Genomic DNA, 15,879 nt, shown 5'->3' on the forward strand with positions numbered 1-15,879 from the left:
ATAGCTTTGCTTTATTACTGTTAGGGGATTCCAGATTAAAAAATACTTTAATATCGTTTTCACCTATAATATAAAGAAATAATTCAGTCATTCAATACTACATATAAGGCTAGCTGGAGGATTTTGTAAAATATTTCTTATTAAGATGAGGAAGATGCCTTCTATTCCCAGTTTTTTGAAAATTGTTTTCATTAAATGTGTTGAATTTTGTCAAGTGTATTTTTTGCATCTTTTTATGCATTTTTGCATATCTAAATATATGATACCTTTATTTTAAAATGGTATATGACATTAATTGATTTATGAATGTTTAAATAACACTTTATTCCTTCAATAACTTCACTTTCTCATGGTGTATAATCCTTTTTAAATGTTGTATCTATGTTCATGAGTCAATAGTATCTTAACTGGGTTTTTGCTCCCACTCTTATTCTCTTACAGTCTGTACCTCATCATCTCACTCTCTTCTTCAGTATACTCTCATGGCTTGCTATCTCGATTACAACAATATCCTAATTCTTTATGTGCCCTAGGGCATACCATGGGACTAAGTTTCTGCCCAATTCTCTGACCTGCTTTCAAAATGACCTTTATCTTGCTCATTCCACTTCAGTCATTCTAGTCTTCTTGCCTTTCCTCAAATATGCTAACTTTATTCCTACCTTAACAACTTTATACTTACTATTCTGTTTTTGTTTCGATCAAATTATCTTATCCATTGTTCTCTCACTTCTGTTATGATTCTAATCCATCCTTAGAAAGGATGTACCTGACTCTCCTATTAACATTTTCCTAGTCTGTCCTCTTTATTCTCTATTGTGTTGCCCATTTTAGTTCATAGCACTTACCACCTCCAATATCTTAAGTATTTATTTGCAAATAATTTCCTTCTTCTTTCCTGTATGAAAGTCTGAACTCCATGAAGTTTGGAACTTGGTCTCTCTTGTTAATCACCCTATTTCAAAGTACCTAAGTAAATACCAAAGACATTTTTCAATAAATATTTATTGAATACAGGAATGAATTATTATACATTGCAATGATTATTGTAAAAGAAATACAAGGAGCTATGAGAGAAAATGGAGGGAGTTCTTCAGATTAAATACTCAAAGGAATCTCTTGGGTAAGGTGGCATTTAATGTGAAGGAGTTATTCTAGCAAATACTAGAAGGATGACTCTTTCAGACAGAGCTATAGCAAATAAAAATGCCTTTAGGTATGGAAAATCCTGCGGAGCTTGAAAGAATTTGATAAGATCATTGTACTTAGAGCATAAGAAATAAAGGAGAGAGGAATGAAGTGAGGTTAAAAGGGAAAGTATAAAAAAAAATTCAACTTCTTGCAGATCAGTTTTAGAGTGTTATCCTAAGTACTTAAGAAGTCAATGGAAAGATTTTGAAAGTAGACTAAGAAGACTTTCACTTTAGATATTAAGGAATGTACTGCAAATATAGCATTCAAGGGGTGCCTGAGTGGCTCAGTCAGTTGAGCATCAGACTTTGGCTCAGGTCATGATCTCATGGTTCTTGAGTTCGATCCCTGAGTTGGGCTTTGTGCTAACAGCTCAGAGCCTGCAGCCTGCTTTGGATTCTGTGTCTTCCTCTCTCCCTACCTCTTTCCTGCTCATTCTCTATTTCTCTCTCAAAAATAAGTAAGTGTTAAAAAAATTTAAATAACATTCAGGAACTGCATTGATGATCTTGAACCTCTCCCTATTTTCCGTTTACCCCATGACTATTCCTGTCCTTGAAATAGTGAATCTTGACACTGGATAAGGATATGAGTCTAATTTGACAGTCCAATCATTGGTATTATCTGGAAGGTCCATGAAAAAAATAAAATCAAACATTTAGCAATGGAGTAGAGACACTGGGGGAGGGGTGTCTGAGAAAGAATAACCGGATAATCAAGAGGAGAATTTTCCAAGCATTATGGAGCCAAGAAAAGTGTTTTTTTTTTAAATGCACTTTTTATTTTGGAGTATTTTTAGATTTATAGACATTTTGCTAGATTGTGCAGAGAATTCCTATATACTCTTCACCCAGTTTCAATTTCCCCTCATGTTATCATCTTGTATAACCCTAGTACATTTGTCAAGAATAAGAAAGAGACATTACTATCAAAAACAATTCATACCCTATTCAGATTTCACCACTTTTTCCATTAATGACCTTTTTGTGTTCCAGAATCTGATCTGAGAGACCACGTTCCATTTAGTTCTCATGTTTTCTTAGTCTCCTCTTGTCTGTAATGGTTTCTCAGAATTTCCTTATTGCTCATAATTTTTACATGAGCAACAGATAATATAATCATAGATTATGTAACTTTTTAATCCTTTGATGAAAGAAATTTCTGTAAAATAAAAAGTAGATCCAAGAGAAAAAGACTCCTTATTACTTGGAATCAAGTTTGTAGCCAACATGCTGACAATATCTTTGCTAATGTCACATCTAAGTAGATAGTGTGGCCCTTCTCTACTTAGCCCCCCTCAGTCTGTATTGGGTATTTAATAAATTTTATCTTTACAATAGCAGGAAGCCTTGCAACTGTCCTTGGGAAGACTATGGGCACAGGTTAGTGTTTTCTTCAAATCATTACAGTTTTGATATTTATCTTCATACTTGCAAACATTGGCTGAAATAAAAACAAAGAAATTAGTTCATTATAATTTTCCTCTATAGCAGCAACACAAACAATACATTCAATGCAAGTGGGGAGAACACAATTGAAAAAACAAGTTGGCATCATTACACTATGATGTCAAGGGACACATTAATCCACCACTTCTTTTAAAATTTGAGCTTTTTGAAATGTTTCTAAGATGAATTGACCTACTTTTCTTCCTCAGAAAACAAAGTAAAATAAATGTAAGTGAGTCTCTAAAATTGCACTATCCAAAATTGTAGCCTTTAGCCATGAGGTTGTTTAAATTTAAACTTAAATTAATTAAAATTAAATAAAATTAAGAAAATACATTTTCAGGTTATCAGTGACACATGTTACATTCCCAGTGCTCCATGACCAATCTGACTAGTGGCTACTTTACAGGACGGTGCAAAGATTGAACATTTCCATCATTGCAAAAAGTTATATTAGACACTGTTGCTCCATCTAGATGCTAGAGCTACTAGTTTTTCTTTCAAGAATAATAAACCATTATGAGAAGATGTGGATATAAAAATGGGAGGGAATTTTACTACAATTATCTGACATTTCCACTTTGAAGTCCCTCAGTGGCCACAAACTCAATTAACTCTCAAACTAAATTCATCACTTTACCTGCAAACTTGGCATTCCTTTGGAGTCCCTCCCCAACTCCCAGCTCAACTCCCCCAGTATCAGAGAAATGAAACTTAACTACTAAATAATTCAAACCAGATATTGGGAATCAATACGAACTCATGGCTCTCTACTTTTTATCAGCACTCAACAAATGCAAGTAACAAACAGTAGCCATTCTACTTCTTTCCTGTCATTCATTACTGTCCATTTCTCTTCATTCATTTTGTCCTAATGCAGTAAAAACATCCATTTGGCTTTTGAACCCATGTTTTCAACAGTCTCCAAGCTGGCTTGAATCCACTTGTTTCTCCATACTACTGCCAGATCTTGATAAAACACAATTCTGACTTCATCACTCTTCTGTTTAAAATCTTTCAGTTGGTTGCTCATTACTAACAGGATAAATTCCAGACCCATTAACAAATAGTATTCATCAGATGTGTAAGTATTTTATTTAATTGATGTATAGCTTTGATATCATCAATATTCTGAATTGAAGCTATACAATTGAGATTGCATGCAGTTTAGTATACTGAGAATGCTACAGTTTAGTCTGGTGAATGCATCTGAAAGGCAAAAATCTCAGGTAATGGGTCAATTATACTATTCATAATAATTTAATGACATATCCCAACCAAACAAAAATACCAACTCTCAGTATTTATATTCATAACAACACTGAAAATGAGATATATGACACTAAATGTAGTCCTTTTTGCTAAAATATTTTTTAGACTTCTGTGAGTTAATATTGCTATACAAGGATTTGATCGACATTTTAAAAGTATATAAAAATTACTAACAAACACAAATGCAAATGGTTATTAAATTAAACTTGATTATTCTAACTATACTATGGGAAAAATGAATTTAGTATAATGAACTCATTGGTGTATAAGAAATGTTTGGTGTCGGGGCGCCTGGGTGGCGCAGTCGGTTAAGCGTCCGACTTCAGCGAGGTCACCATCTCGCGGTCCGTGAGTTCGGGCCCCGCGTCAGGCTCTGGGCTGATGGCTCAGAGCCTGGAGCCTGTTTCCGATTCTGTGTCTCCCTCTCTCTCTGCCCCTCCCCCGTTCATGCTCGGTCTCTCTCTGTCCCAAAAATAAATAAACGTTGAAAAAAAAATTAAAAAAAAAAAAAAAAAAAAAGAAATGTTTGGTGTCTGGACTGAACCATATCTGTGATCTCATACCTTTATGTTTGTACATATTTTCTCTTTTTAAAATGCAATAATGAAATTTTGCTACAATTGCATTAATTTTGACAGGAAAAATATTCAATTACAATGAATATTTTCACAGAAACATTTTTATATATGCCAATAGGTAATGAGTCCAACATAAGCACAAATATACATTGATGGTAGATATTTCTTTAGGTTATATATGGTTACAGGGTTTTAGTTACAAATAAATATAGATACTGGGTTGTGTACATTTTTTGATTAAACACCCTCTGTTGAATATTTTTTGTCTTTTGCATGAGGGAATTGCTTAAGTTGGTTTACAATCAGAAGATTTTCTAATTCTTTTTTTCATGTTTATTTATTTATTTTGAGAGAGAGACAGAGAGAGACAGAGAAAGAGAGAGAGAGAGAGAAACCTGAGCAGGATCCATGCTTTCAGCCTGGCATGGGGCTTGACCTGAGATCATCACCTGAACCAAAATCAAGAGTCAGATGCTTAACTGACAGAGCCATTCAGGTGCCTGAAATTTCCTAATTATTAAAAAAAAAAAAAAGGTCAGTCCATTTTATTAGATGTACTAGCAAGTTAATGACTTCAAACTTACTGCATAGTCCATTGTCACAGTCATAAGGGCAGCTGGCACAAGGCTTTCCTTCTAGGTAGGGTGTATTTATCTTGTTAAGATGATTACCACTGAAATTTGAAATACAAAGTGTCAAACATTTTTCATTTTTCAGTTTAGTTTATGCTACTAGGGTGGCACCTATCACCACAAATACCTGAGTATTTATTCAGTGTTTTTAATCATGTCAAATAACTGAAAAACTAAAATTCCCAAAATGTACTCAGATACATCAGGTAAAGTAAGAAAATAACTCACACATTCACTTACTTCCTTGACCATAATCTCCCAGCCTGAGACACCAAAATGGGATAAATGGGGTCTAAAATTTTTGGAGTATATTTCAACATGGCAACATTCTTTCTCACCCAGAAGATGTGGTCAATTGCTAAAGCAGTGTACCCCAAGGTGCTGGCTGGTGATAAAACATATTTCTTAGAGAGACAGCAAGTTCCTGGGAAAGAAAGGGTTGCCATAGGGAAAATGCTTAAAGTTACATGTAATTTTACATTTAAAAAAGAAAATATGATAATTTTTAAATATGAACTAGAGAAGGTAAAGCCCAGGATACTTTTGGCCTCTAGATAGGGGTGATGATTTTCAAGTGATTTTTGGTGTGTTGTATTTGGGAGTAGGGGTGACAGGAAGATTTTTGAATGTCTAGAGGTTTTGTGTGTAAGATTTTAATACTTAAAAAAGAGGGAATGTTAGAAAAATGGTTTTATTAACACTAATCACTAAGGTATATTGGTCTTACAGTAACTAGTCTACCCCTCGTTGGTGAATATTATTCGATTGGCCATTATTATCTGAAAATACAAGACAGTCAAAATCTCGATTGCTCCAAGTAGGCCGACAACACAAGGCCATGCATCTAAATCTCAGCCCCTGCACAGAATATACCTGAATGTGTGTGAGCCCCTGGAAAAATGTGAAATAGACACAAATATGTCCTGGAAGTTCTCTCACCCCTGCTTTCCCTCATTATTCACTCCAACTCTCATTTCAGATACCTGGCGTCAGATCCTCCTTTCTTAGAGGCAGACAGTGACTTTAGATGCATTCTCCTAGGAACTTTTCAATTCTTTCTACTAAACCCTCATAGGTCCTTGCAGGAAAATGACATTAGGAGTCATACTTCTCAAACAGGAGATCCATATACTTGGGTTATCGACAGTCTCAAAATAAAGCCTGAAGATAGCTTGGTTTTAGGGGTCCCCCTGTCCCCGATGGCAAGGAATTTCAAACATTTAAAGAAATTAAGGTTAACAGATATGTTGAGATTAGATCTTCAGTATATCCACAGAATTTATTCTGGGTAAGTTCAAACATAATCTTTGATGAAAGAACACATTTCCTGCTGCAAGTCAGGACCTTAAAGGATGGTTCATTATGGAGATTTTGTGCAAACTTCTGAAAAACAAGGATTAAGGATGTTCTTCTCTCCTGGACTCTGAAATACATTAAAGATCTCTTGAAAACACCTTTGAGAGCCAATGAATGAGTCGTCTGTGATGGTAATAACATAGGCAGCATTTTAGATAAGCAGGGGTGGGAACATTTTAGCAGAAAGAGCTGAAATCACAATCAGCCATTCCCAGTTTCCCAGTCCATCCCTTGCTTAACCATCAGGCTGCCACCTTCCTAGAGTATGAAGTTAGTGAGAACTAATGACATCAAATCCACAGAAATGCACACTACCCATGCTCATTGAATAGCTGTGAGCCCAAGGGAAACGTCACTGAGAGAAAAGATGTCACTCTGTAATTGGGGGAAATAGAGTTTCAGATTTTACACTTGGAACTGAAAACCTGGTGTCTTCTCTGATAAATTGAATGTATCTCAACTCAAAAGGCATTTCCAAAGACACAATTCCTTCTTTTTATTGAAATATTCTTTGTATTGTAGTTTGTTCAATATACGAAAATTTCAAAATATTAAATTGCAGATGGAATTATTGGCATTCAGCTCTAAAGCGTATACTTACGCAGGACAATATTGGCAAACATAGTAGTATTTCAGAATATCTTGATTGGGACAATAGGCAACTCCACATCCAACATAGTAAGAGGAGTACCAGACAACCTACAAATCCGGAAGGGAACATAGGAGAGTACATGAAAGAGGGAAAATATTGAAAACAAATAGTACCAATTGTAAAACTGAAAAAAAAAAATGTTACCATTATGGTATTGCCTTGTGGAAATATTTAGTTCAATTATTGAAGCAAATCACACATTTTAAAATACTGAATTTTCATATACATTCCTCACTTTATGAACTATAATGTTGGGAAAATACAGGGTGTGCTTCCCTATGAAGAGTTCTGCCAGCCAAGGAATAAATGACAGCTTTAGATGAAGTACTGGCCAACACCAAGGCTACTAGGTCTACTCACATTCTCACGCAAATTGAACACGGGTTGATCATAATTTGGAGAAGCTTTCTGTATTAGAACATTTGTGGCAGAAGTATTTTAATTTGTTTTCCTTACCTGGGTAAAATGTCCAACAACTGCACCAGCAGTCTTTGCTCCCTTACCATAGATAAAATTGTCCTTCTCATCATACCAGTTTTGGATTGGGGCTGACCATGACTTAGGGTGAGATGACATATAGAGATTCTCACCACAGTTTGTACCTAAGGAGAACCAGATCACAATGAAGCAATAAAGCATGCCATGGCAAAAGAAATTAACTAAACGAACACAAAGATGTTGCCTTTCAAACAGTGCCTATGCTTGCCAACTCTTAACACGTAATAAAACGGCTTCTGTCCTTACCAACTATTAAGCTGAATAGAAGACATATCTGTCTACCACATTGAGGCTGACCCGAACATGCAAAATTTTGAATAGGTTGAGAAGATCTTATGCTTTAAAAACGCTTCTCCTTTTGGGGTGTCAGAGATGCATTCTTTTCCATGCAAAATTCTTCACATGTGTAATGTTTCCTGTAGTCTCAGCTTTGTATTGTAAGCATGCAAAGGGTAGTGACCAACTTTTATTCTTTTTTTTCTTCTTCATGCCTACTTTTGCCAGATATTTTTCATATATTGGACCCTGAGTAAATGTTTATGGTATGATTTTTGTGTGAACTTGGAAAAAATGTTCTACAGGCAGTCTTTAAGAGTCCCAATTAAGAGGCAACTGACATCAGGGGAGATGGCAGTTTTCAAAGTTTCTGGATCCTCCCTTAATCAATAAGTCAGAATGTCATCAGACCAAATCTTCCTCAGAGAAATAGGTAAGAAGAGCCTTGCAGAGGGTCACATCAGCAAGATGGTGGAGTAGGAAGCCCTGGATTCTCCTTCTCCCGACAAACACACTGATTCAGCAACAATTCCCAAACAAATTGCCCTTGTGAGAAATCCAAAACTAATTGCAAGGCTTCTATACCCTGGGAGAATATGAACCCAGACAAACTGAAGCCTGTAGGGAAATTAGGACACCTTCTTGCTAGAATGCCTACCCTCAGCATAGTTTCTGCCATATGATCAGGAAGAGATCCCGTATCTCCCAGCTTCTCCCAGGAGAAGGAAAGAGTTGGTTCATTTGTCCAGCCCCCCCAACCTTTCCTTAAGGAAAACTCCCAGATGGTTGGCTTCTGTCTTGCTAGTCTTGGAGCTCTGATTGTCAGACACAGGCTAGCCATCTGGAGGAAAATGGAGTTGGTGGTTGGGACTGGTAGATATCACATCTCCTCCCCATGGCTTAGCACAGAGCAAGCAAATGAAAAATCTTAGCTCTCAGCTTCTTTTTCCTGAGGAAGCAAAGAGTTGATTGGTGTGTCCAATGCTATTTCCCTAGGGCTTCCCAAAAAGCTGACATCTCTCTTGCCAGTCTTGGAGCTTTGATGGCTTTGGCACAGTGTTGCCCCCCTGGAGGGAGAACACAGATGGTGTTTTGTATTGGTAGATGCCATGGCTCCTCTCTTCAGCTCAGAAAAGAGCAAGCGAACAAACACCACAGCTACCTGGTTCTCCTTGGGGGGTAGGGGTGGAGGAAGAGTTGGTCTGGGTATCCAATGCCACAAACTTTCCAGAGGCTGCCCCAAAGCCTGGCTTCTGACTTGTGTCTCTGAGAATGCGAACTAGACCTAGCATAATCTAGTTCCCTGGGGCAAATGAGAACAGATAGAGGTTTGGGCTGGCAGTAGCCATAGACTCTCTTGGTTCAGCACAGAGTGAGCAGATAAAAAACCCTAGCTCCTAGCCTTTCCATGAAAGAGCAAGAATTGGATGGGATGACTAAATCTCCATCTTTTATGGGGGCTGCCTGAGGAACTGACTAAAGATCTTTTGTGAACACAGTCAACTTGAGCAGACATTTCTCCAAGGAATATGTACAACCAGCCAACAGGTATATAAATGACTTTGGGTAACATAGATATTTTAACAATATTAATTCTTCTCAATGGGCAAAAAAAAACCCACTCTCTTCAAGAAGTGATGATGAGAAAATTGGACAGCCACATGGAGAAGAGTAACTTTGGACACCTAAATTACACCACACACAAAAATTACCTCAAAATAGATTAAAGACTTAAACATATGACCTGAAATAGTAAAACTCCTAGAAGAAAATATAGGGAAAAAGTTCTTTGACATGGATCTTAGCAATGAATTCCTGAATGTGACACTAAAAATATAAGCAACAAAAGCTAAAATAAATAAGTAGAACTGCACAAAACGAAAAAGCTCTGCAAAATAAAAGAAACAATCAACAAAGTGAAAAAGCAACCTGTGGAAACAGTGAAAACATTTGCATAGCATATAACTGATAAGGAGTTAACTTTCAAAGTATATAAAGAACTCATATAACCCAATAGCAAAAATTAACCCAATTTAAAAATGGGCAGAAGATTTGTTTTTGTTTTGTTTTGTTTTCTGTATATCTTTTATCATTTTTCATTTAGCATTTTATTTATTTTATTTTATTTTATTTTAATTAATTAATTTATTTTTCCAATATAGTTAACATATAGTGTTATATTAGTTTCAGGTGTACAATATACTGATTCAACAAGTCCATACATAACCCTGTGCTCATCAAGACAAGTGCCCTCCTTAATCCCTATCCCCTGTTTCACCCATTCCCCATCTCCACCCCACGGTAACCATTAGTTTTTTCTCTATAGTTAAGAATCGTTTTCTTAGTTTGTCTCTCTCTCTCTCTTTTTTCCTTTTCTCTTTTTACTTGTTTGTTTTGTTTCTTAAATTCCACATATAAGTGCAATCATATAGTATTTGTCTCTTTGGGACTGATTTTGCTTAGCATTATACTCTTTAGCCCCATCCATGTTGTTGCAAATGGCAAAACTTTTTTATGGCTGAATTATATATATATATATATTTTTTTTCTTTTCTTTGCACATTCATCTATCAATGGACACTTGGGCTGCTTCCATAATTTGACTACTGTAAATAATGCTGCTATAAACATAGGGATGTATGTATCCCTTTGAATTAGCGGTTTTGTAGTTTTTAGGTAAACAGCCAGTAGTGCAATTACTGGATTACAAAGCAGTTTTATTTTTAACTTTCAAAGAACTTTCATACTGTTTTCCACAGTGGCTGCACTACTTTGCATTCCCAACAGTGCACAGGGTTTACTTTTTCCCACATCCTCTCCAACACTTGTTGTTTCTTGTGTGTTTTATTTTAGCTATTCTGATGGGTGTGAGGTGATGTCTTGCATTTCTCTGATGATGAGTGATGTTGAGCATCTTTTCATGTGTCTGTTGGCCATCTGTATGTCTTCTTTGGAAAAGTGCCTCTTCATGTTTTCTGCCCATTTTTTGAGCAGAAGACATGAACAGACTTTTCTCCAAAGAAGGCATACAGATGACTAACATGTATGTGAAAAGGTGTTCAACATTACTAATCATCACAAAAATGTAAATCAAAATCATGAGATATCACCTTACATCTCTGTTAGGATGTCTATTATCAAAAAAACAAAAGACAGCAAGTAATGGTAGGGATGTAGAGAAAGTGGAATCATAAACACTGCTGGTGAGAATGAAAAATAGTGTGGTTGCTGTGGAAAACAATATGAAGGTTCCTCAAAAAATTGAATGTAGAACTACAAAATGATCCAGCAATACCACTTCTTGAGTATTAAAGAATTGAAATCAGGATCTTGAAGAGATATTAGCACACTCATGTTCATTGCAACACTATTTACAATAGCCAATATTTGGAAACAATCTAAATGTCCATGGACAAAGGAATGGATGACAAGATGAGATATATATATACAATGGAATATCATTCATCTTTAAAAAAGGAAGCCGTTTTGCAACATGTGATAACATGGGTGAAACTTGAGGACATTATGCTAAGTGAAATATGCAGTCACAGATAGACAACTACAAGCATGAATACATTTATATGAAGTATCTAAAAGAGTCAAATTCATAGAATCAAAGAGTGCAATGGTAGTGGCTGGGAATGAGGGAAAAGAGAAATGGAAACTTACTAATCAATAAATTTCAGGTAAGCAAAGTGAATAAATTCTAGCTATCTGCTGTACAACATTGTACCTGAAGTCAACAGCATTGTATAGTACACTTAAAAATTTGTCAAGAATGTAGGTCTCATGTGCTTAAGTGTTCTTAAGCACTGTTGCTGTAATAAAATTAATTTAGAAAAAGAATGAAATGCCTTGAAGCCCAGAAACATTTTCCTATCATTTCAGGCCTCACTTAATATTTACATTTTGGTGGATTAAAGTATAATGTTTACATGCTGCTTAAAGAGAGTATAAAATATTCTTGGGAATTTTCTTTAATATGGAAGGAAAGAAACTAAGAATCTAACAGAACTTGATGTTAAGACCATTTGTTTTAAGCTTCTACTGAATGTAGTTACCTAATTTCATTATAATTTTGGCATCAGCGATATAAATAACAGTAGTTCTACTGAAGTTACAAGTAATTATTCACTACTTTCCAATTGGGTTTGTCTGTCATGCTTAATAATGTAAATAAATATTTTATGAACAGTTTATGCACAGAAGTTTTCTCCAATAGTTTTTCTAATTCTTGAAAGTTATACATATTTTTGCATATAACATTATTCTATGCATTACAGGTACACAGTCTATATAAAGTACTTGACTATCAAAAACTAAAAACTGAATCAACATACACAAAATATTAATCATGATTTAAAAAGTTTAGGTATGTTTACAGCAAAATTCAGGAAAAATTCAACATAATCCAGTATATTTTATGAATACAAAATGAGGAGATATCAAAACACCAAACAGCTACACAATATCACAAAAAAGGGCAGTGGATCAGAGATCAATAAGCCTGCCCAAAGCATGAAACTCTCCAGTAAGGACACTTCAGATTGTGTCTTGGGGAAGTCATTCCTCCCCTGTCCTTATCTTATAATTTCTAAAATTGGAGAAATGATGATTCATGACCTGTTTATTCATGAGCTGGTTCAGAGTGATAAATGAAGTATTGCTTCAGAAATTCTTGGCATAATGCAATCAACAAGCCCAAAATGGTATCTATAATGATCCCTCCCTATACAGATACTTTGATTTTAAAAAGAGCCACATTTATTCACTAAGTCTTCTTTCAGCATCCCTGAATGTCCCATTTTACTTGATTTTTCTAATATTATTTTATTATTCATTTATTCCACAGATATTTGCTCATTTACATACTGGTTTTTCGGTCCTTTGCCTTGCTGTGTTCTAAAGTGCACTTGTTTGCCCATTTTTGGGCATTTGCTGCTGCTTCTTTGCTCCATTCCTAAATGTCACAAGAAAAAAAATGCACTTAAAGATTCAACTCCAATAGAGCATATGCTTTATAGTCTGATTGGTAGACTGATTTGCACTATTTTAAAAGCTTCTATAGATATATTATGTAATTGTCTTTGGTATGAAGGATCTTTTTGTTAGTTGTGTGTGTGTGTTTATGGGCCCCAGTGACAATTTCCATGTGAAAAGAAGTTCATAAATGATGTGTCTAGTGAGAGAAATACCTAATACAATAACACTGACAATTTATGATAGGAGAGGAAACACACCTAGGATTTTTAGTAATAGTGCTACTCTAAATACTCATCAAATATATTGAAGTATTTAAATTATACTTCAATAGTAATAAACTGGCCTAGATTATTCCCAATTCCACTTACAGCCCATTGCATTCAAATGGGAGAGATCTAGTTTTATGGATTATGCCTTGGAAAGTGGACTGTTATTTACTCTTAATGGCACTGATTTTGAAGGAAAGGGGACTCCTTTATTTTAGACTAGGGAAGACAGTGAACAAAAAGTGTAATGGCTTCACATTTGATGTCTGAAGATTTGGCTTCTAATTTTGCCTTCCCAACCTAATAGCCCTTGACAAATTATTTAACCATATAAAGGAAAATTAATTTCTGTCCTGTCCATAACACAGCTCAAATGAAATAGCAAAATAGAAGCAAAATTATGTAAGCACAAGGTACTTAAGAGATGTCAGTTACCAGCTCCCTGCTCTTATCGTGACTTTTCACATCACTAGCCTTTATCACTGCCTCTTACCATCTTTAGCATGTTGCTGGCAGGTGGAGAGACTGATCTCCTTAGTTCATTGTGTTTATCTACAATCTCTTTTTGGACTTGTGTTCGAGAAGTTGACAAAGCAGCAAAGGATGGATCCTAAAGAGAAATAAAATTATGGTTACCATTTTAACATTTGTTAAAATTGGTCCCTCAGCCCTTGGACAGCTTTGAGGTGCCCAGCTGCAGAAGGCTTTTCCTGGAGTTCACTTCCCTGTTTGACTGCCAGAAAGCCATGCAGGGCCTGAAGGGTCGCAAGTTTGCCAACAGAGTGGTTGTCACAAAATACTGTGACCCCGACTCCTACCACCTCCCCCCCTCCCCAGGACTTCTGGTAGAAGTGGAGGGGGAAGGTGGGGGCAGGGCTGTCTGGGGGCTGCTCCCCCCCCTCCTCCCCTTTCCCCTTCTGAAGAAGTTGGGCAGAGGAGTGAAGCCGAATGACAGCTAGCAGCAACTTAAGTGGCAGCAATTAGGGTGGGGGTGAGGTGTGGGTGGGGAGGGGAATAGGGAAGTCTGCACACAGGCCCACACAGACACATGCATTCACAGACATAGAGGGAAGGGGTTAGGATGGGGAGGGGGTTCACAGCAGGGCGGTAGGACCCCCATAGCCCCTCCTCATAACAGCCTCTCCTCCCTTTTACTCTCTTTCTCCCTTTCCCCACTGTAGAAACATAGTGTGTTTATGATTTATAGCCAAACTATTTTGATAAACTTTTTTTTAATGTTTATTTATTTTTGAGAGAGAGAGAGAGAGAGAGAGAGAGAGAGAGAGAGAGAGCATGAGCAGGGGAGGGGCAGAGAGAGAGGGAGACACAGAATCTGAAGCAAGATCCAGGCTCCAAGCTGTCAGCGCAGAACCCTACACTGGGCTTGAACCCACCAACTGTGAGATCATGACTTGAACCAAAGTTGGACACTCTAGGCACCCCACATAGCCAAACTATTTTGATTTTTTTTGTCCAACCCCCAGTGCCCTGCCTTCTCCCTAACTAGGTCCACAGCCCCCATTCTCTTGGCCTCTGGTTCTCTCCCCGGTGCCTACCCTCCTCCATTTCTTATGTAGTTGATTCTGTCCTTAGTCTCCCTGACCGGTGCCCCAGCCCAGTGGCCTCCCCCCTTTCCTCTATGTGGTGATTTCATATTTCCTAAGATGAATTTGCTTGTTAAACATTTTGTTGTATTTTACTTTTAAAAAATTGCATTTAAGAGTAAATATTAATTCCAGGGAACAATGATCACTTTAGAAGCATTCAGTTCAAGCCAATAGTAGTTACTAAGCATTGCCAATGAACTTGAGCCAAAACTGTGACAAATAAGAAAAAGCAGTTTAAAGCTTTGAGAATAGTAATGGAGTTCGGAGCATGACAAATTAGAATATTCTCTGAGGCCACAGATGTCAATTTCTAGTTTCAAGGGAACTCTTAATGTGCTGCTTCTATCCATATGAGTGATAATATTTTATAACCATAAAGGTACTCAATGGAAACATTAAGACACCTTGATTCACATTTGATCAGGCTGCAGCAGGTGGGATGAGAGTGGAGCTCAAGATTCATCCTAGACTTTAAGGAAATTTTGACCTGACATGTCCTGTATTTAGAGAAATAATGTATTTGGAGAAAGAATGTTCAGATTCAAAGTTTATTCAATATTCTAGTAAGGGGCGACTGGGTGGCTCAGTTGGTTAAGCCACCAACTGTTGATTTCAGCTCAGCTCATGATCTCATGGTTTGTGGTTTCAAGCCCTACATCTTTGGGCTCAGCAACGACAATGCAGAGCCTTCTTAAGATTTTCTTTCTCTCTCCCTTTCCACCCCTCCCCTGCTTAAGCTCTTGCACCTGGTCTCTCTCTCTCTCTCTCAAAATAAATGAACTTAAAATTTTTTAAAGTTTAAAATTTTAAAGTTAAAAAAAATTTAAAGTACTTAAAAATACTCTAGTAAAATCATTCTTCCTGTTATGATATGTATTATGATCTACTTTATTATGATCTGATTTCATGGGGTCACTCAAAAGATAATTTTGCAACATCAAAAAATTTCCAAGGCCATTTAGAGGGAGCAAAGTCATCTAATTAATGGGCCATTGCTGATTCTGTTCCTATTTAGTAACAGAATAGAGTATTATATCAGCTGCTGAAATTTTTGGTATATTTTATCATTGTACGTGTGTATGTGTGTGTGGGGTTGTGTCTAGCCTAGGGTAGGTGAGTT

General features: G+C 36.5%; 2 protein-coding genes across 2 annotated transcripts in view; one reads left to right on the forward strand and one right to left on the reverse strand.

Annotated features, from left to right (window-relative positions):
* The window catches only part of LOC123609897, a 56,847-nt gene that overhangs the window by 6,663 nt on the left and 34,305 nt on the right, over positions 1 to 15,879 (forward strand). The gene's annotated exons all lie outside the window — the stretch shown is intronic.
* Positions 1,961 to 15,879, reverse strand: part of LOC123608488 (cysteine-rich secretory protein 2-like) — a 53,310-nt gene continuing 39,391 nt past the window's right edge. The window contains exons 4-9 of the mRNA XM_045498501.1: positions 13,646 to 13,762; positions 12,776 to 12,863; positions 7,586 to 7,731; positions 7,079 to 7,176; positions 5,074 to 5,162; positions 1,961 to 2,634 (exon numbers count right to left, since the gene is read on the reverse strand). Coding sequence (XP_045354457.1) covers positions 2,507 to 2,634; positions 5,074 to 5,162; positions 7,079 to 7,176; positions 7,586 to 7,731; positions 12,776 to 12,863; positions 13,646 to 13,762 — 666 coding nt within the window. The 3' untranslated portion in view covers positions 1,961 to 2,506. The remainder of the gene's footprint in view (positions 2,635 to 5,073; positions 5,163 to 7,078; positions 7,177 to 7,585; positions 7,732 to 12,775; positions 12,864 to 13,645; positions 13,763 to 15,879) is intronic.

This window comes from Leopardus geoffroyi, chromosome B2 (assembly GCF_018350155.1).
Source record: "Leopardus geoffroyi isolate Oge1 chromosome B2, O.geoffroyi_Oge1_pat1.0, whole genome shotgun sequence".
Taxonomy (NCBI): Eukaryota; Metazoa; Chordata; class Mammalia; order Carnivora; family Felidae; genus Leopardus; species Leopardus geoffroyi.